The 24,958-nt window shown below is 44.6% G+C and overlaps 1 protein-coding gene across 1 annotated transcript; it reads left to right on the forward strand.

The window, feature by feature from the left end:
- The first annotated feature begins 21,656 nt into the window (after nt 1–21,656).
- Nucleotides 21,657–23,830, forward strand: LOC136534375 (E3 ubiquitin-protein ligase Os04g0590900-like). Its single transcript, XM_066526827.1, has one exon. The coding sequence runs from the start codon at nt 22,153–22,155 to the stop codon at nt 23,314–23,316; it is 1,164 nt and encodes a 387-aa protein (XP_066382924.1). The 5' UTR covers nt 21,657–22,152; the 3' UTR covers nt 23,317–23,830.
- The last annotated feature ends 1,128 nt before the right edge of the window (nt 23,831–24,958 follow it).

A 24,958-nucleotide genomic window follows, 5' to 3' on the forward strand; every position in this document is an offset into this window, starting at 1 on the left:
ATAAGGTGTGGAGGCCTTCTTGTCCACCTTGTTGGTGTAGGTGTTGGAGAGCTTGCTTGTTTGCTTTTTCTCCTTCTTCTTTGCTCCTCACCCATTCTTCACCTTGCACTTATAGGACTTGTGACCTTCCTTGTGGCACACGTAACAAACCACGGTTTGTCCTTCATCAAGCTTCTTCACTCCCTTGATGGTGTTATCTTGATGAAGTTGGGTTTGCTTCGCCTTGCCTTTTACTTGAGTCAAGTCCTTGGTGAGGCGAGCTACTTCTTGCTTGAGTTGCTCATTCTCCTTTGCAACCTCTTATGTGCATGTATCTACAATAACTTTCTCAACACAAACTTGGTTGCACAAAGGTGAGTCTAAACATAAATCATTACAAGAAGTAGAGGCATCCCTTTTTGACATGTTAAAGATAGAACTTTTCTTTTTAGATGCCTTGGTGGGGTTTGTGCTAACGGCTTCAAGATTAACAACTTTATTAGTTAGCTCATCACAATGTTTGCACATGGTTTCCATTTTAGCAAGCAAACTTTTATATGCTTCTTGTGAGCTAGCTAACTTTTCTTTTAATTTTTCATTTTTCTTTAAAAGTTGCTCATCATTGATTGTGCACGCATTTGTTGTTGCACTAGCCTCAAGTTGCTCAATTTTAGTAGATAGTTCAACATTGAGATTTGCAAAGTTTTCATATTGTTCAAGCAAATTTTTGTATGCCTCTTGTGAACTACCTAGCTCTTCTTTTAAATTTTTGAGCTTCTTTTGTTGACTAGCGCAAACTTTAGCATATTTAAGATTTTGTTGCACAATTGTATTATAAGAAGGCAAATCATCATCACTATCGCTCTCACTAGAGGATGAGCTTTCATTACCTCATGCCATAAGGCACACACGAGAAGAGCTTGATGATGAGTGCTTGCGCCCTTGCCTCTTGTGATGGTCTTCTTCACTTGAAGAATCATCCCATGACCTTATTGATGTGAGGGCTTTGTTTTTGCACGCCTTCTTCTTTGCCTTGGGTGTGGGCTTGTTTGGACAAACTTCCACAAAGTGCCCCATCTCGCCGCATCCGTAGCATCCTCTCTTTCTTTGCTCATTTCTTTGATTGGTGAAAATGAGATCTTAAATTTGGATGGGCACACCCTTGACATTGAGCCTTTGGATCATCTTCTCCACCTTGTTGATTAATTTGATTGATTCTTCATCAAGGTCGGAGGTGAAGGAGGAAGATTGATCATCATCACTTGATTCTTGTTCATCATCATCATCATCCTCATCTTTTTCTTCTTCACTTGAGGAGCTTGAGCTTGAGCTTGACTGAACTTTCTTGCCCTTCATCTTTTTCTTTTCTCTACAAGTGAGAGCTTTGCCTTTGCTTGATGAAGATGATTCTCCTGGACCCATCTTACGTGACATTTCAAATGACACTAGCTTGCCAATGACAATGCCCGGGGTCATGGTGCTCAAGTTCTCCATGTTGTGAAGGATGGTGATGATGCTTGCATATTTCTTTTGTGGTAGAATGAAGATGATCTTCCTCACAATATCCGCATCATCTAGCTTTAATAATCCTATTGAATAGAGCTCATTGATAATTAGATTTAATCGAGAATGCATATCACGTACAAGCTCATCATCATTCATAGCAAAGGAATCATAATTTTGCTTAGCTAGACAATGTTTTTGCTCACGAACATTACTTGTGCCGTCATGGAGCTCTTGGAGTTTTAACCAAATTTCATGTGTCGTATTTAAGGTGAACACTTGGTTAAACACTTCCATGCTAAATGATTCAAACAAACAATTCTTAGCTCTAGCATTAAAATGCATTTCTTTTTCGTCACTCTTTGTGGGCTTTTCGGAATTCTTAATGGGTTTCATCCCATCACGAGTGACTCTCCATACACCTAAATCAACCGTCTCAAGGTGACAAGCCATTCTAGCCTTATAGTAGAGGAAGTTAGTGCCATCAAATTGTGAAGGCCTAGCGGTATCCATCCCAACCACTCTATAATAGCGTCGGCTCAACGGCGGTTAAGCCAAGGGTCCAAATATGAGCCAACCGGCTCTGATACCAATTGAAGGGACCATTACGCCTAAGAAGGGGGGGTGAATTAGGCAACTTAAAAAAATCTAACTCTAAATTATGGCCTCTTCTTCTAACCCTAGCAAAACCTATGCAATATATAAGCTATCTAGATGTGCAACTATGGTTTTACTAGTGTATTGCTATCTCTACCGCAAACGTAGCAAAGTAATCAATGTAAATGCGGAAGCTAAGGAGCAAGGTAGAGATATGCAAACTCCCGTCGACGACTCCGGTATTTTTACCGAGGTATCGAGAAGCACGCAAGCTTCCCCCTAGTCCTCGTTGGAGCCCCTCGCAAGGAATCCCTCGCAAGGGCTAAGCTCTCGATCGGGTAACTCTGTGGATAGCCTCGGGCCTTCCCCACGCGCAAGTGGGTCTCCGATGTGCCTCTCAACAAGTCTCTCCTGGATGCTCCCCGCCATCTTCACTATCAAGCTTCCGGCCGAAATGCCGAGGGCCTTGTTCCCTCCGGTACACGGTGGCGGCCACACCACAAACGCGGTTGGTGTGATCTCGCAAGACTTCAAGCCCCTCCGATGTACAACACTTGTGCTCGCAAGCACGGGGTGACAAGAGGTATGCAAACCTCACTAAACACTAGGCAAACACCTAGAGCAAGCGCATAAACGGTGGTCTAATCAACCTAAGCACTTCGCAAAGCACTTATGCTAATCACCTAATAAAACACTAAGCACTATATATGTGGAGATCACTCAAATAGTGTATCAACACTCTTGGTATGTTTCCTCAGCTCCACTCCACTCAAATGGCCGGTTGGGGGTTGTATTTATAAGCCCCACTGAGAAAGTAGCCGTTGGAGTCGAACTCCCGCAAATCTGCTACTGACCGGACACTGAATCGTCCTGACCGGACGCGTCCGGTCGTCCCGACCATTGCAGCCGCGAACCACCGATCGGACGCTGCCAGCGTCCGGTCGCCTGCCACCGGACGTGTTCGGTCGTAGTTTCGCGCGCCTAGAACCTCTCTGTACTCGATCGGACGCTACGTTTCTACGTCCGGTCGGTTGCCGCCAGCGTCCGGTCCTCGCGTCCGGTCGCCTATCTGCCGAGCCACCGGTCCAGCGTCTAGTCGCGCTTCCAGTGTCCGGTCCAGCGTCCGGTCACCTCTGCGAGCTCGTTTCTTCACGATCTTGCGTACGGCTTGGTTCCTATCTTCATGCTTGGACTTTGCTTGATATCTTGGGTCTTTTCTTGTGCTCCTAAGGTCTTCCTTAAGGTGTTGATCATCGGATCATCACGTCGCCTTCGTCCAAGTCATGTCTTGCACCCTGTTGGACTACAAAACAAACACTTGCAAATTTATTAGTCCAATTTGGTTGTGTTGGTCATCAAACACCAAAATCCAAAGTAAATGGGCTTTGGGTCCATTTTCCTTATAGCCAGACTTCGCCCATCTCGGGCGAAGACCCCGACCTAAGACGAAGGCCTCCGCCCACTTCTCACCCTTGTTAGAAACTGATGTTTCAACAGTGGCGCCCACCGTGCTCGGCACGAAATTTTTTGCAGAGCTAGAAGTTGGAGCCTTCGTCGGCGGGCCTTCTCCAGCCCATCCTTCGCCAGTCGCCACTGGCCTTCATCGCCAACATTCTCTAGCTAGACCTTCATTAGAGGACCTTCTCCGACCTGCCTTCGTCAGCGCACCTTCTTCGGCTTAGCCTTTGTTGCAATGACTTCATTAGCAGATTGGCAGTGAACCTCAAAGGACGGTAAGAACCTTTGGGCATAGGTATGAGTGTACGACATACTTACACCTCCGTAAAGACTATCTGAGATCTAAAGAGAAAGAAAAGAAGAAGAAATTTTAGCCGAACTCCTAAAGCCTTCGGCCGCTACTACTTAAAAAAGTTTCTACAAAGATTAGAAGGCTTTCAGAAATAAAAGCAGCACTACCCTCTGATTTCATCTTTGCTCACATTTTTATATTTTGATAACTCCGTACTCTGCTCTTATTTCTATTTTTGCTAATAACTTTGCAAAATCCAGTAAAAAGTTTTATGAGTCTGGATTTCATAACCAGATCTTCTCATCATATTGATCATACAACTTCCGCTAGCCACTATGATGCCTTTACTCTATTTATGAAAAGATGTGCAGAATCTATATAAGCCTTCAGAGATTTGGATCACATATATGCTACCTTTGCAACCTTGGCGATCCAACGCATACACCACACCTAAGCAGGCAATTCTTCTCATTAAGTGATCAGCCTTCATCACATATCTGCCCAACAATTATATGAATCAGTCAATAACCTCTGCTAGCCAGTGGTTCTCATGCAATATTCAACACTTATCAGATAACTCAGTGATCCTCTATGAGTCAGTGAATATTCATCTACAAATGGCCTTCTCCAGTAAGTGGTATTCAACAGCCAACAACCTCCGCCCGTATTAGGCGGAGGCTGGCCTCCGCCCATCTTAGGCGGAGACTGGTCTTCATTATATGTCAGTGCAGCCTCCGTCATCAGTCAGTGGGCAGCCTTTGATTAGAGCAGCCTCCGTTGAAAGTGCATCTAGCCCTTTAGTGGGTTTTGGATGATTGAATGACAACGTGATTAAAGGACTAACCCGTTTGCTAAGTGTGAACAGGTAATAGGTTATCTCACAGGTACTTAATGAAAGCCAAAATGACGTGTTGTTGTATAAACAATCTAGTTCAAGCACAAGACAACAATGCAAATGGAATTCATGTGAAGGCTTATTTCTTGTGGGATTTCCATGTACTATGTGAAAGCAAGCTCATGATTATTAGTTAATGAGACATAAGGGATTGCATATGGAATGGTCTCATATTTGAAGCTTGCTAAATTAAAATGAAAAGGACAACAATACATATGAATGGATGATTCAACACAAGATGTGACTTGATGGCTTGAGATGGTGAAGATAGCAAGGAAAGGCTTCGAGGTACTAAGCAAGGGTGAAGGGCAAGCGATGGCTTGGCGGCCGAAGAACCTAGCTAGGGTGAAGAAGAAAGTACTTGCATTTAGTTGAGGTACTAATCAAGCTAAGATGGTCATATTGATGTGAAGGATCAAATCTATGATGAAGTATTTGATGGAAGTGACTTGATACATTTGGGATTATTCAAACTTGATGAATGGAATCAAGTCACATGCTCAAGATGGCTATGCTCAAGTGAAAAGATCAACATCAACATGTTAGCACCCTTACTTGATGAAGATTGGAAGGGACGGCATCAATTCAAAAAGAACAACTCAAGTGGTACAAATTCATATTTCCATTTATCTTGAGTTTAATAGGTATGCCGTACTATTAAGAGGGATGCATCATGTTGATAGATAATATTTCATAAGTGCTCAAGCCAACCCATGTGAGTTTTGAGTATTTGAGCGACAAAAGTGCTAACAGATTTTTTGCTGGTCTGGCAATACCGGACGTGTCCAGTATTCACACCGGACGTGTCCGGTATTTGTCCAGCAGCAGTAAAACTATTGTTCTCGGGTTGGTTCGTTGGGAGTTCCGACGGTCGGGAGTCCCGGCATGGGTCGGGAGTTCCGACGTGTCGCACTTCGACCGACTTGGAGGGTTCACTGTCCTGGTCATACCGGACGTGTCCGGTATGGATGACCAGAAGCCAAAGGCTAGTTTTCAAAAGCCATGAGGGTCGGGAGTTCCGACGTAAGTCGGGAGTTCCGACGGTCGGGAGTTCCGACATATGTCGGGAGTTTCGACACCTCACTAACTTTAACTCGGTTACATGTTTTTCAAAATTACTGAGGGTCGGGGGTTCCGACTTGAGTCAGAAGTTCCGACAGTCGGAAGTCCCGGCGTTCTTCGGGAGTTCTGACGCCTCACAACTTCACTGTAACTTAGTTACCGTTGGCGCAGTATGAGTCATACTGGACGTGTCCGGTATGAATACCGGATGTGTCCGGTATTGCAACGGCTATAAAACGGCTAGTTTTTCAAGGGGGCTATAAATACCCCCAAGCCTCCACCTTTGGAGGCTGCTGATTCTGCTGAGATAGACACATGTTTTTGAGCCTTGCCAACTCTCCTAAACTCTCTCTTAGTGAGTGTGTGATCCAAATTGCAAAATCAATTTGTGGGTTAAGAGAGAATTTGAAAAAGAGAGTAAGCCACCACTTGAGCACTTGTGCATATTATCAATCTCGTGATTCGCATTTGTTACTCTTGGACTCTTCGGTCCTAGACGGCTAGGCGTCGCCGGAGAGCAACCGAGAGATTGTGGTTGCTTCGGAAAGTTTATAACGGTCGATTCCGTCGCCTCGGAATCATTTAGTGGAAGGAGGAAAAGGAGTTGGAAAAGACTCCGGCTAGAGTGACCTTCGTGGTATCCTCTAGGGCTGACCTTCGCTGGGTCGCCCGCAGCCCCCTCAACGGAGAGTAGGACTCAAACGAGTCCGAACTTCGGTAAAACAAATATCATGTCTCAATTCGCATTTCATTTGATATTTGTGTTGCTTTAGCTATTCTGCAGATACTCTGTGTGTATTACTATCTCTAATAGTTTCCTACAGTTTGGATTGAAGATAGAAATCAAAAGGAGCAAATTCGGGGCTGTTCCACTGAAGTCGTGAATACCAGACACGTCCGGTATACCTACCGAACATGTCCGGTATTAGCCCCTGCGCCAAACTGAATTGTATTGTGTTCTAACTTTTTGGTTGCAGGTGTTTGGCTCCTAGATTCTTTTAGTATCTTTTATATACTCTGTGGCTAACTTGTGAGGGGTGGTACTACTCGTTATTTGGAGTTTCCATTTTGGAAACTCTCTTTACTTATCGTTTTCGTATTTAAAGGTGTTAATTTTCAGAAACGCCTATTCACCCCCCCTCTAGGCGGCATCCTAGGTCCTTTCAATTGGTATCAGAGCAAGGTTCTCACCTAAAGCTTCACCGCCGTGAGAAAAGGATGTCGACGCCTATCGAGTTGGAGCCGGTGCTTCTCCAAAATGATGATTCAAACTTTCTACCTTGGTCAATTCATGTACTCAATGCTTTTAGACATATTAGTCCTATTGTTGAGCATATTGTGTTTATAAGCATATCTCTTCCTATAGTTGATTGGAGCAACTATAAGAATTTATCAAAAGAGGAAGAGATATGCGTGCAACTTAATGCTCAAGCTATTAATATCATTTTGAGTACATTGAGTGCAGAGGTTCAAGATGAGGCAATATTCAATGGACAACCACCTCCGGAGAGTGCTCATCTCATTTGGACCAAACTCGTTGAGTTATATGGAGAATCCAAATGCGATGATGCACTTGAGGTCGAGTCAATGGAAAGTATGTCCATTGTGTCTTCATGCAGCAAAGAAGCCTCACAAGACCTCATGAGCACCAAGCCGGAGCAAGAAGTGCAAGCAGCACATGACGTGCTGTCTGCCTGCACATACCGAACATGTCCGGTATGCCTACCGGACGTGTCCGGTATGGCGGAGGCAGCAAACCAGCAAGCAGCTGTTTGCAGCGATGCTCAAGCCCGATGGCGACCAAGTGATGAGTCAATCTCAGTATCTCATGATACTCATCACTTGTGTCTCATGGCCAAGAAAAGCAAGAAGAAGAATAACAAGAAAGATCAAGAAAAGGAGAAAGCACAAGTAGATGATCAAGATAAGAGTGATGTTGAAGTTGAAGATAACTACAACCTTGATCATCTCAACCATAAAGACAAGTTCATCATCATGAAGATAGTTGAAAAGAATGATGAGCTTGAAGAAGAGATTGAGAAGCAAGAGCAATCACTTCAAAATCAAGAAAAGTTTCTCATCTCCAAATTGCAAGAGCTAAAGGCAATAAATGAGAGGTATGAAAAATTGTCAATTGAGTATGCTTTAGTTACTAACTCCTCTTCTAGTGTTTTACAACTAGAGAAGGAAAACTTCGAACTCAAGGCAAGGCTAGATGAACTATCAAGCAAGTATAATGAGCTACAAGCAAATTATGTTCATCTAAAGTGCTCTCATGAGGAAGTGGTAGAATCAAGCATCATGCTTGAGGTGGCTCATGAGGTTGTGATTACATCGGTAAAATTCTCTCAACCTCTCATACATCCGCTCACTAGTACACCATCTCAATTAAATATTTCTTGTACTAATGAATGTGCTACTCAAGCAAGCCAATCTTCGATTGAGCTAAATCTTATAGAAAACATAGAGCTCAAAGAAGAAGTGCAAAGATTAAAGAAAGATGTGATTCGGTTGAAGGGTAAGGAGAAAGCACAACCTTCTCAAGATAACCGTGATAACATGGTGAAGAAGCTTGAGAAGGGTTCAAACCTTGCTTCCTCTAAAGCCCAACAAAAGAATCACATCTCAAGCAAGGCCAACACAACCAAGAGCAAGAAACATGGAAAAAGGATGTGCTATGGTTGTGGATTGTATGGACATGAGTGGGCTATGTGTCCACACAAGAGTTGGGCCGACAAGGTTGAAGCCGCCAATCAAAAGGCTTCTACCAAGGAGGCCAAGCAAGTGAAGAGTCATGGACAAAGTGCTTGTCTCATGAGCAAGAAATTGGGGCATCCTACCAAGAAATGCCTAATGTACAAAGAAGCAAGAAAAGAAGCCCAAGTTGCAACTAGAAGATGCTATGGGTGCAATAAGATGGGCCACAAGGTTGATAGATGTCCATACAAGCAAAGCAAGCATAGAGCACACAAAAGCCGCATATGCTATGCTTGTAGAAGAAAGGGGCATCTAAGCTATGAATGCCCAAACGGTAAAACTCCTAAGCCAAACAAATTTGTTTATAATGATATGCTTAGGAAGACCACAAATAGAGTTAGCACTAGTAAGGTGATGTGTTCACCACTAACTAATGCTAAAGCCATTTGGGTGCCTAAGCACTTGTTGACTAACTCAAAAGGACCCAACAAGAGTTGGGTACCAAAGTGTGCTTAGGTTAATGATGTAGGTATTTGGTGATGAGATGAAGGCTTCGGGGTGGTTGAGCAAGCAAATTAAAAATATTCACTCAATCTATCAATCAATTCTTATCATAATCTCTTATATGGTTGACCCGAAGATAATTCAATGAACATCTCATATATTTCATCCTCACCATTGGTAACAAGTACCTAAACCTTTTAGGATAGTCACTTTGTTCGTTTCGTGTTCTATAGTTCACAAATAGGTACATTTGTGAAATAATGAAAGTGGCTAATAAGATTAAATTAAAAGGAATTCTACTTTGCCATATGATGCTTTTAACGGCTCTCTAGTAAAGCAATTCATTTGTTAAGATGCAAGTTTACAATAAATACTAGAGCTAAAATTACAAGCTGTAAATTAATTGGTTCTGTCCTGAACCTATCGGACGTGTCCGGTATTACTATCGGACGTGTCCGGTATGGCCAGGGACAGAAAGTCAGTGCTTCTGTTCTGTGCATTCCGGACGTGTCCGGTATGTCTACCGGACGTGTCCGGTATTACAAGAACCAGAACACTAATTGGATTCCAACTGTTTTTTTTATATACGTTCATATATCACAAATTCACAAAGAAGCTTGTGATTTATTAAATCTAAGTGGATTATGAGCATCTCCCGAACTTAATTTTAAATATGGCAATTTTTATTTAGTTTATGGTCAAAATAGAAAATTGACTCTCAAATTCTTAAAAGAATAAAAGTGCTTGTTGAAAGTCATTCAAAATACTTGAAGCACTTATTTAGGGGGAGCTAAATTTCTATTTTACACCATTGTGGACTAACAAATTTATCTAGCATTACTTATAGTCCTTTAGATGAAAATTGATTTCATATATGGTATGATTATTTGACAAGTAAGGTCAACATGATGTTGTCATGCCATGTATTATCTCAGTGGTGATATTGTGGGCTCAAGGCAAAGGTATGTATTTACATACATGCATTGTAAGTGCATCTAAGGCCCTTTATATGCTAGTGTGTGCATTAGTGTGATATAGGATAGATGTTTTTCAAAATCCCTAACTAGCATGTGTAGGTGATGTGGTTTTTGAAAATCATGTGGTTTTTGGGTCTTTGTGACCTAGTCATGTCATATTGTGATTATTGCTACCCTTGGTTGATTATTTGCCTAATCACATGTGACATGCTTCTCTCAAGTCCATAAAAATCTCTATGTCCGTCTAAAATCTCTCTCAAGTTTTTGAAAATCATAAATTTGCCAAATATTCGAAAAAGAGAAAATCAATTCTTGGCTAATTCATGTCCCCTAAGTGAGAATCCTAAGCCTATTTCAATTGATGCAAATATTATGCCTAGGAAGGTTTGTTATTGTACCTTATTGGTTAGTATTGCAAAAATTCCGCTATTCATACTAAGGTTATGCCTAAGTATGATGCATCTAACATGAGTGGACCCAAACTAGTTTGGGGTACCATCGAAAAGTGGATGATCATTTGTAGGTATCATGGCATTGGAGACTTGATTTAATGGAATTATTATTGTTCATCTTATGTTGAGTCAAGTATTGAAGCCTAGTGCAATTCTATCCCAATGCCAAGTCAAAATTGAGTGAAGTCCATATGCTATCAACATACAAGTGTCATATTCAAGTTGTGGGAATTTATTGATATATTTGAAGGCCTGCAAATAAGTGGAGTTGAAGCTTGCAAAGATGATCATAAGCTATCAAGGCATATCTCTTGTTGATCAAAGTTTATTTGGGTGCATATGAGTTAATTGAATTAGATATATATGCATATGTTGCTTGCTATGAGATGTTTGAATGGATTAAATGCTTAAGTAATCAAGTTTGAAGTTGGTTTGATTGGATATATTCATAAGATTTCTTCTAGTAAGTGGTTTGAATGTACATATGTCTTGTGAGAGTATTCAAACAAGTTGATTTCAAGTTTGGTTCAATTTGAAGAAAAATAGCTCAATTATTGAAATCTGTCCAATATTAAAAATCTAAGGTAGCAGTGATCATAGACATGTTTGAGTAACCAAATCTATTTGTATTGGCTTGAAATTTGGTCTGCATGCTCTACACTTATGGTATTAGTTGCTGTGCAAATTTCATGAGATTTGGATAAGTGATACTTCGGATTTGGAGTAGATCTTGTCAGCTATAGTGCAGCAGTTTTCAGCATGTAGCAGTGTGGAAAGATGTAAAATCTGGTAGCAATATGGAAGTCAAAAGAAGCTCAAATTTTTACAGCTACTAGAAGACTTAGTGTGTCACATCTTCACCAAATTTGTGGTTTTTGGATGTGTACTTTGGGAGATATGATTTATTCTTTGAAGAGTACAAAATCTGCCAGGAAAGTGACAATTATTGGATTGATCAAAAGTCACTTAGATTCAAAGGTCCTCAAATTAGAATCATATCTATAAGTGATTGAGGTACCTATGTTTTGGTTTTGGTTTGAGATAGAAGCATGGCAAATGATGAGTACAAGACAATTTGTTTGAAGAGTGTATCTGGTACACATTTGGTACTCAAGCTAGAGATCAAGACCAAGATCAAGATGAAGATGAAGTTTAAGTTCTAGTGATAATTAGAGATCTTTTGATAGAAACAAAAGGACTTAAACAAGTAGAAAGAAAAGGACTTAAAGAAGGATTCAAAGTCATTCATCAAATTAAGTCCAACAATATGGATCAATCAAACAAAATCTTTCAAGTGGATCAAGTGATTTTCTTTCAAGTTATTTCAAGTGAGTGTCAAGGATGGTTCTTTGGAGAGAGGTCACTTCGCCCTAGGCTTGGATGGCTAAAATCAAAGTGGTAATCTAAAGGGACATTTGAGGTACTTGGTTGAAGAAAATCAAGAGATTGGTCTAGAAAGCAAGCAACACCAAAAAAAGAACAAGTCATAAAATTTCAAGTGATATCATGAAATTTCAAGTGGTATTACAAGTGGTGCATCTTTTAGTACTCTCAAGCAAGCAATGATCAAAGAAGAAGCAAGCCAACCACAACAAGGAGAGTGCACTTGATCATTAGTGATTCTCAATTCATATGGATGAAGAATAGGAATTCAAAGAATTGGTATCTATTGGTCTTCACCAAGCTTATAATTGGACTTCATGGTGCTATTGGAGAAATGAATTGAAATCTATATGACTATCTTCCTCTCCAATATAGCAAAGGTATCATTGTATTATGCATGATCATTTTTCATCCCTTACTAATATGCGGTTAGTGCATATAGTACATGCTTATAGGATCATGCATTACAAATGAAAAATTTTAGACTCATAGAATACCACTATTGCTTGAATGATTATATAATCTAGTGGTTAGTGTATGAGTTTGTTCATGAGCTAGTAAACCAATATACTTGATCTATTTTGAATTGCAAACAAGTGATAAGTACAACCTCTTTAAGATGACAAAGGGGGGGGAGTTTAATACAAAGGGAGAGATTAGTACAAAGTTTGAACCTTAAGCACCCTTTGTGCTTTGTGTGATAGCTTGTAGCCCCTTTGTCCTTAGTATGTCATTGTTGGACCTTTGTGGTGATAGATGACAAAGGGGGAGAGAGACTGATTAAAGCTTCAGGATAGTTTCATTTGCTTATCTTTGTACCTGAAGATATGTACTGCAGGCTGTAGTTTGTTTTTGAGCTTCATTGATGTATCTTGAATTTGAGATAGATTGTATCATGTGAGAGATGAGACTTACTTATGCTTTATCTATGTATCTCTTGAGACATGATCTTTATCTATATATATTAGTGGTTTCTGGACTTGAGAAAATTTGTAATGAGTGCTATGTGTGAATTACATGTGTCATATTTATTTTCATAAGGACTATGCAAGCTAGAATGAAAATATTTGATGTGATGCCTTTATATTTATTCTTGTATGATATATCTTGTCATATGCATCACGGTTTCTCTTTGTCACACACACATGCACTCCACGGATGCAATGATTTAGGGGGAGTCTCCTATTTGTTTTAGTATGTGCAATTGACATTTGAGGTCATTTTGTGGATTCTAATCATAAGCACATATTAAGGGGGAGCCTCTCATAAATCATTGAACCCAAAAGTTTAAATGTTTATATCATTTTGTAAGCTTTAATCAAGTTGTCATCAATCACCAAAAAGGGGGAGATTGAAAGTGCATCTAGTCCTTTAGTGGGTTTTGGATGATTGAATGACAACGTGATTAAAGGACTAACCCGTTTGCTAAGTGTGAATAGGTAATAGGTTATCTCACAGGTACTTAATGAAAGCCAAAATGACGTGTTGTTGTATAAACAATCTAGTTCAAGCACAAGACAACAATGCAAATGGAATTCATGTGAAGGCTTATTTCTTGTGGGATTTCCATGTACTATGTGAAAGCAAGCTCATGATTATTAGTTAATGAGACATAAGGGATTGTATATGGAATGGTCTCATATTTGAAGCTTGCTAAATTAAAATGAAAAAGATAACAATACATATGAATGGATGATTCAACACAAGATGTGACTTGATGGCTTGAGATGGTGAAGATAGCAAGGAAAGGCTTCGAGATACTAAGCAAGGGTGAAGGGCAAGCGACGGCTTGGCGGCCGAAGAACCTAGCTAGGGTGAAGAAGAAAGTACTTGCATTTAGTTGAGGTACTAATCAAGCTAAGATGGTCATATTGATGTGAAGGATCAAATCTATGATGAAGTATTTGATGGAAGTGACTTGATACATTTGGGATTATTCAAACTTGATGAATGGAATCAAGTCACATGCTCAAGATGGCTATGCTCAAGTGAAAAGATCAACATCAACATGTTAGCACCCTTACTTGATGAAGATTGGAAGGGATGGCATCAATTCAAAAAGAACAACTCAAGTGGTACAAATTCATATTTCCATTTATCTTGAGTTTAATAGGTATGTCGTACTATTAAGAGGGATGCATCATGTTGATAGATAATGTTTCATAAGTGCTCAAGCCAACCCATGTGAGTTTTGAGTATTTGAGCGACAAAAGTGCTAACTGATTTTTTGCTGGTCTGGCAATACCGGACGTGTCCGGTATTCACACCGGACGTGTCCGGTATTCACACCGGACGTGTCCGGTATTTGTCCAGTAGCAGTAAAACTGTTGTTCTCGGGTTGGTTCGTCAGGAGTTCCGACGTAGGTCGGGAGTTCCGATGGTCAGGAGTCCCGGCATGGGTCGGGAGTTCTGACGTGTCGCACTTCGACCGACTTGGAGGGTTCACTGTCCTGGTCATACCGGACGTGTCCGGTATTCATACCGGACATGTCCGGTATGGATGACCAGAAGCCAACGGCTAGTTTTCAAAAGCCGTGAGGGTCGGGAGTTCCGACGTAAGTCGGGAGTTCCGACGGTCGGGAGTTCCGACATATGTCGGGAGTTCCGACACCTCACTAACTTTAACTCGGTTACATGTTTTTCAAAATTACTGAGGGTCGGGGGTTCCGACTTGAGTCAGAAGTTCTGACGGTCGGAAGTCCCGGCGTTCTTCGGAAGTTCCGACGCCTCACAACTTCACTGTAACTTAGTTACCGTTGGCGCAGTATGAGTCATACCGGACGTGTCCGGTATTGCAACGGCTATAAAATGGCTAGTTTTTCAAGGGGGCTATAAATACCCCCAAGCCTCTACCTTTGGAGGCTGTTGATTCTGCTGAGATAGACACACGTTTTTGATCCTTGCCAACTCTCCTAAACCCTCTCTTAGTGAGTGTGTGATCCAAATTGCAAAATCAATTTGTGGGTTAAGAGAGAATTTGAAAAAGAGAGCAAGCCACCACTTGAGCACTTGTGCATATTGTCAATCTCATGATTCGCATTTGTTACTCTTGGACTCTTTGATCCTAGACGGCTAGGCGTCGCCAGAGAGCAACCGAGAGATTGTGGTTGCTTCGGAAAGTTTGTAACGGTCGATTCCGCCGCCTTGGAATCATTTAGTGGAAGGAGGAAAAGGAGTTGGAAAAGACTCCGGCTAGAGTGACCTTCGTGGTATCCTCTAGGGCTGACCTTCGCTGGGTCGCCCGCAGCCCCCTCAACGGAGAGTAGGACTCAAACGAGTCCGAACTTCGGTAAAACAAATATCGTGTCTCAATTCGCATTTCATTTGATATTTGTGTTGCTTTAGCTATTCTGCAGATACTCTGTGTGTATTACTATCTCTAATAGTTTCCTACAGTTTGGATTGAAGATAGAAATCAAAAGGAGCAAATTCGGGGCTGTTCCACTGAAGTCGTGAATACCGGACACGTCCGGTATACCTACCGGACACGTCCGGTATTAGTCCCTGCGCCAAACTGAATTGTATTGTGTTCTAACTTTTTGGTTGCAGGTGTTTGGCTCCTAGATTCTTTTAGTATCTTTTATATACTCTGTGGCTAACTTGTGAGGGGTGGTACTACTCGTTATTTGGAGTTTCCATTTTGGAAACTCTCTTTACTTATCGTTTCCGTATTTAAAGGTGTTAATTTTCAGAAACGCCTATTCACCCCCCCTCTAGGCGGTATCCTAGGTCCTTTCATCCGTCATCAGTTAGTGGGCAGCCTTCGATCAGTGCAGCCTCCATCATCAGTTAGTGGGCAGCCTTCGATCAGAGCAGCCTCCGTCATAAGTCAGTGGACAGCCTTCGATCAGTCAGCAGCCACCGTCATCAGTCAGTGGACAGCCTTTGATCAGAGCAGCCTTCGTCATAAGTCAGTGGGCAGCCTTCAATCAGTCAGCAGCCATCGTCATCAGTCAGTGGGTAGCCTTCGATCAGTGCAGCCTCCGTCATCAGTCAGTGGGCAACCTTCGATCAGAGCAGCCTCCGTCATAAGTCAGTGGGCAGCCTTCGATCAGTCAGCAGCCTCCGTCATCAGTCAGTGATCAGCCTTCAATCAGTTAACAACCTTCGTCAGTCTTTGGCCTTCGTCAGTTTGGGCCTTCGACAGTCATGTTCTTCATGAGTTAGTGGACTTCACCTATTATTGGTTTTTAGCAACCTCCATCAGTCATAGGCCTTCGACAGTTAGCAAACTTTGTCAGTTACTGGCCTTCATCAGTCAGTTGGTTTCCATCAGCAATAGACCTTTGGCAGTGACTAAACCTTTGAGTCATCTAACGCTAACACTTTCTCTCATTTTTGCAGGTTGTGTTATTCAATCTCTTTCTCAAGTATTTATAATATGCATCAACACAATGTTATTGTGTATAACCTTCATAGGGAACTGATTACTTATACATTCAATACTAGTTACATCCATACCCGTGCAGGCCCTCAAATGGTAGCCTTCGCAAGCTATCTGAACTATAACCCTCTCATATAATGCAGAGCTTATCTTTTATACAAACTTTACCATCATTTTTGCAGGATGCATAATAACTTTACACCTTTTAAATATCTTTGTGCAAATGCTATCATTCTCATCATCGCATACATATATTGCGTAAGTACATTGCAATGCATGGCCCGAGCCACCCGGAAGAAGTCCCAAGAATACACGGGCGCCATGACTCTATGCATCAAAATCCTAGAAGAAGTCCTAAAACAACACGGGCACCAGGTCACGAAGCTAAGGCTGTCATGCTGAGACATCAAAATCCTAGAAGAAGTCCTAAAACAACACGGGCACCAGGTCACGAAGCTAAGGCTGTCGTGCTGAGACATCAAATCCTGGAAGAAGTCCTGAACCAATATGGGCACCAGGTCACAGAGCTAAGGCTCTCATGCTACCTTCATGTATCATATAAATGACTAACCATCTTTTGCAGCTAGTGGGAAAGCCAGTGCCTTTCCGGGTGTCGAAAGACTTGCAAAGCAAGTCGATATTCGACGAAGCTATAATGCCCAACCTAAGTCCCTAAAAATGCAGGAGATCAACTCAATCGCATTTTTACGACTTCCCCGGCCTTCGACACGCGGCGTCGGCGTCTATGTAGGCATCGCCTTTGCCAAGCTCTTCGGCATGAGGGGCTCCGCAACCATCTTCGGTAACTTCACCAACATCGCCTCCGCCAAAAACACCTTTTGGCCTTCGCCAAGCAACTTTGCAGGAGGACCTTCGGCAAAACCATGACAACTAGCCTCCGCCAACGCGATGGCATGAGGGGCTTCATCGACACCTTCATCGTGTACAACAACATCGCCTCTGTCAAACAACTTTTGCAATATGGCCCAAGAACCTCCATCGACACCTTCGACACCAAGTTCTACAACACCTTCGTCGACGTCTACATCGGCAAACTTGGTTCTGAACACCTACTTCCACTACTACAACTACGTCGCCTACACCAAGCGTCACTAAGGACCTAGTCATGAGCACTAGCCAAGAGGGGCTAGGGAAGCACGTGGACCAGCTTCTCCGGGGCATCAAGTCTTTTTGCCTGGTGCTCGTGAGCAACGGTCTGAAGGCCTCACAACAACCGTCTACCTCGACTACTACGAATATGTCGACTACACCAATCGCGGCTAAAAACTCGGCCACAAACGCCAGCCAAGAGGGGCTAGGGGGTGCACTAGAGGACCAACCACTCAGGAGCATGAGGCCTTTTGTCTGGCGCTCGTGAACGAAGATTTATTTGAAGGCCTCCACCCAAAGAAGGATCGGAGACGAAGACCTCCGCCTAAAGAAAAGATGAAGGCCTCCACCCAAAGAAGGATCGGAGATGAAGACCTCCGCCCGAAGAAAAGTCGAAGACCTCTACCCAAAGAAGGATCAGAGATGAAGACCTCCGCCCGAAGAAAAGTCGAAGGCCTACGAAGGCCAGCACGCCAAGACGATACCAGACTCGGAGGTAAAGACCTCCGAGATGAACACCTGCGAAGGCTTTGGAAGCAAAGGCCTGCGCATCATGAAGGCACTAGAGGCAAAGACCCTAGAGATGAAGACCTAGGGAGGCCTCGGAGGCGGAGACCCGCACGCCGAGATGACACCAATGGCGGAAGACCCAAAGGTGAAGACCTCTGCACTGAGAAGAGACACAGATGAAGGCTCATACAATCTGGCCTTGGAGACACACCTGCGCGCCAAAAAGACATCAGAAGCAAAGGCCTCAAGGATACAGACCTACGCATCATGAAGGTCCCAGAAATGAAGACCAAAGCACTAAGCGAAGCCGATGAACCATGCCATAGAAGCAGCAGAAGGAGCCGAAGGCCATAGATGAAGAAATTTGGAAGATAAAGGCACCCAGAGCTGAAAGCCTAAGGAATTAGTGCATGTATAGGTTAGAGTCATGCGTGTGCTCTTTTCTCCATGCTCTTTTTTCCCATAGGGTTTTTGGGATGGAGTTTTTAGCGAGGCGTGCATGAACGGGTTGCGGAGGGCAATCCTCGCTACCAAGATCTGGGTTGTATAGTGCCTCTTCTTGTATGAACATCTACCAGGTCATGTAGTACCGTCCATAACCTAGTAGCTGAGGGGCTACTGTTGGTGGAGCCCATACGGAGTATGGGTCAACTCCCCCTCGAAGAGGCCTGATGAAGGAATAATGGCGGAGGCCTAGCCGGTGGAGGCTCTCCCTAGGTCGGCGGAGGCCTAGCAGGCGGAGGCTCTCCCCAAGACGGCGGAGGCCTAGCCGGTGGAGGCTCTCCCTAGGTCAGCGGAGGCCTAGCAGGTGGAGGCTCTCCCCAAGCCGGCGGAGGCTCTCCCCAAGACGGCGGAGGCCTAGCCGGCGAAGGCTCTCCCTAAGATGACGGAGGCCCGGCTGGCGGAGGCTCTCCCCAAGACGGCGGAGGCCCGACCGGCGGAGGCTCTCCCCAAGACGGCGGAGGCCCAGCCAGCGGAGGCTCTCCCCAAGACGGCGGAAGCTTAGTCGGCGGAGGCTTCCCCCCAAGACGGCGGAGGTCTAGCCGGCGGAGGCTCTCCCCAAGACGGCGGAGGCCTAGTACAAGAATGACGGTGGAGTTTCTCCCCGGGACGGTGGAGGCTCTCCCCGGGACAGCGAAGGCCAAGCGCAGTAATCATGGCGAAGGTGTTCCCCAGGGCGGCGGAGGCCCATCAAGGAACGATCAGGTCAGCAAGGCATACGTGGGGACAGTTGATGGGCCTCTGGTGGACGTCGGCTTAGGCCCAAGATGAAGACATCGCGAGATGGTGTGATGAGAACACCCCTGAGGTTAGACACTAGGGCTGGAATATTCTTAGAATGTACCGTAGCAGTTGAGGGGCACTGTTGTAAACTCTGTAAAGTGGTAGTTGAGCTCTATAAATAGGGAACACTTGTAACTGTGAGGGAGAGATTGGTGAAGCAATTATGAAACCCTAGTTCTTGTGAGTCGGTACTTGATCCTCACTCTCTCCTTCAGGCAGAGCCTGAGCAAAAGCCCGAGTCTGGAGCATCGGCCAAAGCCGAGGGCCTCCGCCCCTTTCTCTTACTCCTACTTGGCCAAAGCCTATTGAATCCCTCGTTTAGCGACCTTCTGTCTGGAGCCTCCGACAGAGGATTTTGTCCGACAGGAGTGCGCTGCGTTTAGGGACCTCCGCCCGTCTTAGGCGGAAGCCGGCCTCCGCCCATCTCGGGCGGAGACCCCGACCTAAGACGAAGGCCTCCGCCCACTTCTCACTCTTGTTAGAAACCGATGTTTCAACAATCTTTATGTGAAGAAAAGAAGGAAAGGACAAAATGGTATGGATGGAATAATAGAAATAGACGACGGGTTACAAAAGATGTCTGCATGCTGTCATAGGATGCATTCGATATCACCTGGCTGGATACATTAGATATTACCGGAGTACAATTACTTTTTCTAATAGTTCTTTTCTGAAATTGTTCATGTGTTTTTTTAAGGTTGTTCATGTGTTCATTATGTCTTCAGCGAGTTCGTATAGTTCTATTCAGTTCATTTTCTTTGGCACGCTGTTAGCCTTCTCTTTTCCACCATATTTGCGCCCTGTATGGCATTACTCACCAGAATCTTTAATGCAATGCACACTGAGGGTTGATTTCCGTGGTGGTTACATAAGTATGCAAAAACATTGAGCATCATTTGACAGTGTTCTGCTGGTAACCTTCCAAATTCAAAAGCACCCAAAATTAGGTGGCCTTAGGCCCTGTTTGTTTTTTATAAGTCAGGTGACTTATTAAGTCAGGTGACTGAAAACCAGTGACTTATAAGTCATGCCTGTTTGGTTGTAGATGACTTATAAGCTCACTAAAGGTGTGGGCCCCACGCGAAAAATGGTGACTTATAAGTTTTAAGCGGGGGTGAACCAACTTAAAACTTATAAGCAGGGGTGACTTATAAGTTGGTGGTGTTTGACAAAATAAGTCACTTTTTCACTTTTTAACTTATAAGTAGGTGACTTATTTGAAACCAAACATGACCTTAATCTTTCAAATGAATGGAACTGCATATCTCCCTTGGTCCGCATGTCCCCAGTGTTTTTCTGTCATCATCTTCGCTTCATGTTGCTGTCGCACTGCTGACCCCACTGAATGACAATGATTTCTTCATGCCATCCAAAAGAAAATAAATACACTGCCTATTAAATCAGTTGGGCCTTGACGATCTGGTCATCTGGTCCATTACATTAAATTAACTTGTGGCCTAGTTGCTTAGTTCTATATATTCATCAGTGTTTCTGTACTGCCTGCCGAAGATAATTTGGCTCCTACCATGAGTTGCTTCATCCAGGACGAGGAGTGACCTATTTGTAGATAATCGAGGTAATCACTGACCTCAGTGCCAACTTAGAATGCGCAGAGTCATCGGGCGTGACTTTGTACATGCAGTCAGAGAATGTACATGCAATCTAGTGTATATACTTGCGTCCAGATCTGTGTTACTGTGTTAGACATGGTTAACTTGATTCTCAAATGAAGTTGAGTTAGGTGAGCAAGGCTCTCTCATGTGGTTGCACCAATACAAGAGCGATTAGTGATTCGTCTTGTCAGGCCTCAGGAGTATGGAAAGGTGTTGGAGAAGTAAATATAAAGATAGCAGCCGGTTTGGTGGACTGGCTGCTATTGTCCAAGTTTACTTGAAGCGAGAAGAAAACTACTCCTAGATTAATATGAGAGCGATTTCAAGATCCTCAGTCGCTATATCTGTGTAGCCACTGATGATTGATAGAAATAGACATCGTATGATTTTTTGCATCTTTGGCTTTCATGAAAGTTAGTCCTGTGATAGACACTAATTTTTTAATGTGAACAGTATGATTTTCAATCTTTTGTTCTCGTGAATGCTGTATGACTGAATATGTCATGATAAAACTCTTCCTTTTCCCATTGATTTTGACCGACTAAAGTGCAGTCTCAAAACAAAGAACGAAAGTACCTTGTACACTTGATCAAGATATTTGGTCTGGTATAGTCTTATTCACTGGGCACCACATTATTCAAACCATTTTTGACTGCCTGCCAACTTGAAACAAAGGTGCCATGGTTGGAGGATGGTTTCAGTCACCCCTGTCAAGTGACAAAATTTGAATGACTCTGTTTGCTCCATACCTCCATGTAAGTTAGGATGAGGAATGAGGAATAAATTGCATTGTTACTGACACAGCTGTTTTATTTCATTTTAGGGAGGTATAAGCATACGAGTTCACTCACTTCTACTTCTGTCATCCTTTCATCCAAGCACTCCCTTTCTCCTGTCTGCCAAAGGAGACAAACTAGGTAAAGGGAAGGCCATGAACGGCAGCTGCACAGAGAGCAAAAGAAAATGAAAGCAGAGCGGCAGCGTCGGGCCCAGCCCCCAACCACTACCATCTTCTCCTTCCCCCTCCCTGTCAGCTTCTAACGCAAGAACATTCTGGTTTGGTCTGGCTCTCACTCCTCTCACTGCTCTGTACTCCGTAGCACCAATTCCTCGGAGGCTCATGCCTCACACTGGCAGCATCTCGTGATCTGTCTTCCCCTCCTCCGCTCAACATTTCCCAGCTCCTGGAAAGCTCAGCTGCATAGTGCATAGATACGAGCACAGGCACCTACCTCTCTTGCTTCCATCATATGGCTACAATTATTTGGATTTTGGAGCGGAAACTCATGAAGATGCCGTGTTCCAGTGCGCTGCTAGAACTTGGCAGTCTCAGGAGGATTGTCTGAGATAGAGGTAGCTGAGATTTACCCAACGTTGGGGCTCAGTTTCTCTATCCTTTCCTCCCCTTTCAGCCCACCGGGGTTGGTTGTTGTCACTGTGCTTCCGTCTTCCATGGCGGCAGTGGCGTCGTCTTCTCCTCCTGCAACAATTGCTGGGCCGCAGCCGACGTGGGTGCCCTATGAGCCAACCAGGGACTGCTCCCAGGGCCTCTGCAGTATGTACTGCCGGCAGTGGTGCTACTTCATCTTCCCGCCCCCGCCGCCGGCCTTCGACATCGGCGGCGACGACTCCTCCGGCCCCACCTTCTCGCCCCTCGTCATCGCCATCATCGGCGTGCTCGCCAGCGCCTTCCTCCTCGTCAGCTACTACACCATCATCTCCAAGTACTGCGGCACCTTCAGCTCCCTGCGGAACATGCTCTTCGGTCCCCGCAGGGGCCGCGGCCGTGGCGGCGGCGGCGGCGGCGGCGGCGATTCGCGGAGTCAGGAGCCGTGGGGCGCCGTGCCGTCGGACGGGCTGGACGAGACCCTGATCAACAAGATCACGGTGTGCAAGTACAAGCGCGGCGACGGGTTCGTGGACAGCACCGACTGCTCCGTCTGCCTCGGCGAGTTCCGGGACGGCGAGAGCCTCCGGCTGCTGCCCAAGTGCAGCCACGCCTTCCACCTGCCGTGCATCGACACGTGGCTCAAGTCGCACTCCAACTGCCCGCTCTGCCGCTGTAACATCGCCTTCGTCACCGTCGGGGTGGTGTCACCGGAGCCGGACCGCCGTGGCGCCCCGCGGGAGGACCGCGACCGGAGAGACAGCAACCCCGAGCTGATCCTAACGGTCGACGACTCCTCGGAGCCCGTGCGTGGCGTACCGCAGAGTCAGAATCAGAATGTGGTCAGCGGCAACGGCGGTGACGGCCAGGAGCGACCGGCGCCGAAGGATTGTCCGGGGAGATCAGAGGAGGCCAGCGGCATTGCCGAGATAAAGGAGGACTGCGCGCTGCCGGTGAGGGCGTGGTCGTCGCTGTCCGACACGCACCGCGAGGGCCGCATGTCCATCGCCGACGTGCTGCAGGCCAGCATGGAGGACGAGCTGATGATGGCCCGGGAGAGCGGCCTCCTGTCAGGCTCGTCGGGACGGTGCCACGGGGAGCACAGCAAGGACTGCGGCGGCCGCAGCGGCCGCGCAATACCGGATGCAGCGAAGCGATTGCCGTCTGTTGGAAGGTCGTGCTTCAGCAGCAGGAGTGGCAGGGGAAAGGATTCGATTCTTCCTATGTGAGGCAATTGAGCCTCGGTGATGGTTCTTCGTCTGACTAGGGATACATGACATCCATACTTTGTTTTTTGTGCGCGTGTGTGCTTCCGGTGAAGATCAAGGTGCCAGTACCAAAGTCTGCAGATTCCTGTTTCCTTCAGTTCCTGACTTCCTGTGAATTGTGGTAGCACAGGCTGCAGACACAAACCCATCGTCTGCAACAGCATAGGGCTTGGAACACTTCTTTTCACCTTTCTTCCATCTCGCCACTCATTTCTCTACACGATTGGATTCCACTTCACAGAATTCTCCCTGCATTAGTGAGTTAAGTGTTACACCATAGGTTTTTCTCCGGGTGAGAAGTCAGTCAGTCTCAGCACTGGCTTCTACTAGTAGTTGTCAACTTAGAACAATCATTTGCTGATGTGTGTATTGAACTTAAAAAGGGAAGCGTGACCAATTCAGCACGATTATGTCTTCGTGTCTGTCTGAATTATAGTATGATCTCATTTAGATCTGGAGGTATTTGGTCTCGTTAGGTGACCAGTGCCTTGCTGCTCAATAATGCTGCCAGCTGACACTGGGCAACACACCATTTCATTCAAGCTTCTGTTATACGTAGCACAACAATTGGGTGGCCATATAAACTTGCATTTTTCCGTACGCCAATTTGTGGTTGGGGTTTGGTTGGTGTCGAGGCTGGATCCACAACTGCTGATGTCATCTACTAGCATTTTGTTAAGCTTACTGTCGTAAACTTGCACTCGACCCAGTAAGCCTGATATCACAAAAAAGGGCTTTTTTTAGGCCTCTTCAGGTCGTAAATTGGCTTGCAGATGTTGCTGGAAAGAAACATATTATTGTCTTTGTCCTTGTGCTGTTGTCATCTACTAGCATTTTGTTAAGCTTACTGTCAGTACTGATGCTTGCCAAGTTGGGTGGCCTTCCCCAACGCGCCCCAAGAGCCACGTATCATCAGATAAAAAAAAAAAGTAGGTGCTCTACATCTGTCTATATGCTCGAGAGAAGGTGTTCCATGCTAAAAAAGAAGAGGGAGATAATAAAGGTGAGGCATAATGAAAAGAAAAAGTTTCTTTACAAACCACAAGTAATGATAGTTTGTATTATGTGAATAGTAATCTTAATATTTCTTAGTCTACGTGGATCACTTTATTTATACTGGAACTACTAAAAGTGTTAACCTCTGTTAGAGCTGGACGTCAAGCCCCCCTGCCTGGGGAGCAGTGATGTGCAATTCACGCAACGTTTTGGGCTTGTGGCCTCTGCTTTTCTAGGACGTCGGTGGAGGGGATCCTCGTCATTGAAAGGCGGTTGGTGCGGTGTGGTGCGAGTTTGCACAATTAATCATGGCCTGACCTGCCTGCTTAGCGCGACTTTTCCTTCCATCATGCACTTGATCTGTCCGAATATTTGCGAGTTTGGAGTTTTGCAGAATGACAAAAAGAAGGCCATTCTGCATTGTCCCGCGATGGGTGAGTACTCTACATGAATGCTGAATCTGCATAGGGAGGTGATTACTGATTAGTACATTGCAGAAGAATTCAGAGCCCTGCGTTGTGGCTGCACGGTGTCAGGGGATTAGAACACGCGCGACATGAGTGACTCCGAAGCATAGAGGTGATTGGCCGGGCGGCCAGGAAAGTTG

The sequence above is a fragment of the Miscanthus floridulus genome, unplaced genomic scaffold, assembly GCF_019320115.1.
Source record: "Miscanthus floridulus cultivar M001 unplaced genomic scaffold, ASM1932011v1 os_1856_1_2, whole genome shotgun sequence".
In the NCBI taxonomy this organism is placed as follows: Eukaryota; Viridiplantae; Streptophyta; class Magnoliopsida; order Poales; family Poaceae; genus Miscanthus; species Miscanthus floridulus.

Excerpts from the sequence above, each read along its gene's own strand:
- LOC136534375 (XM_066526827.1), top strand. The coding sequence starts at position 22,153 with ATGGCGGCAGTGGCGTCGTCTTCTCCTCCTGCAACAATTGCTGGGCCG.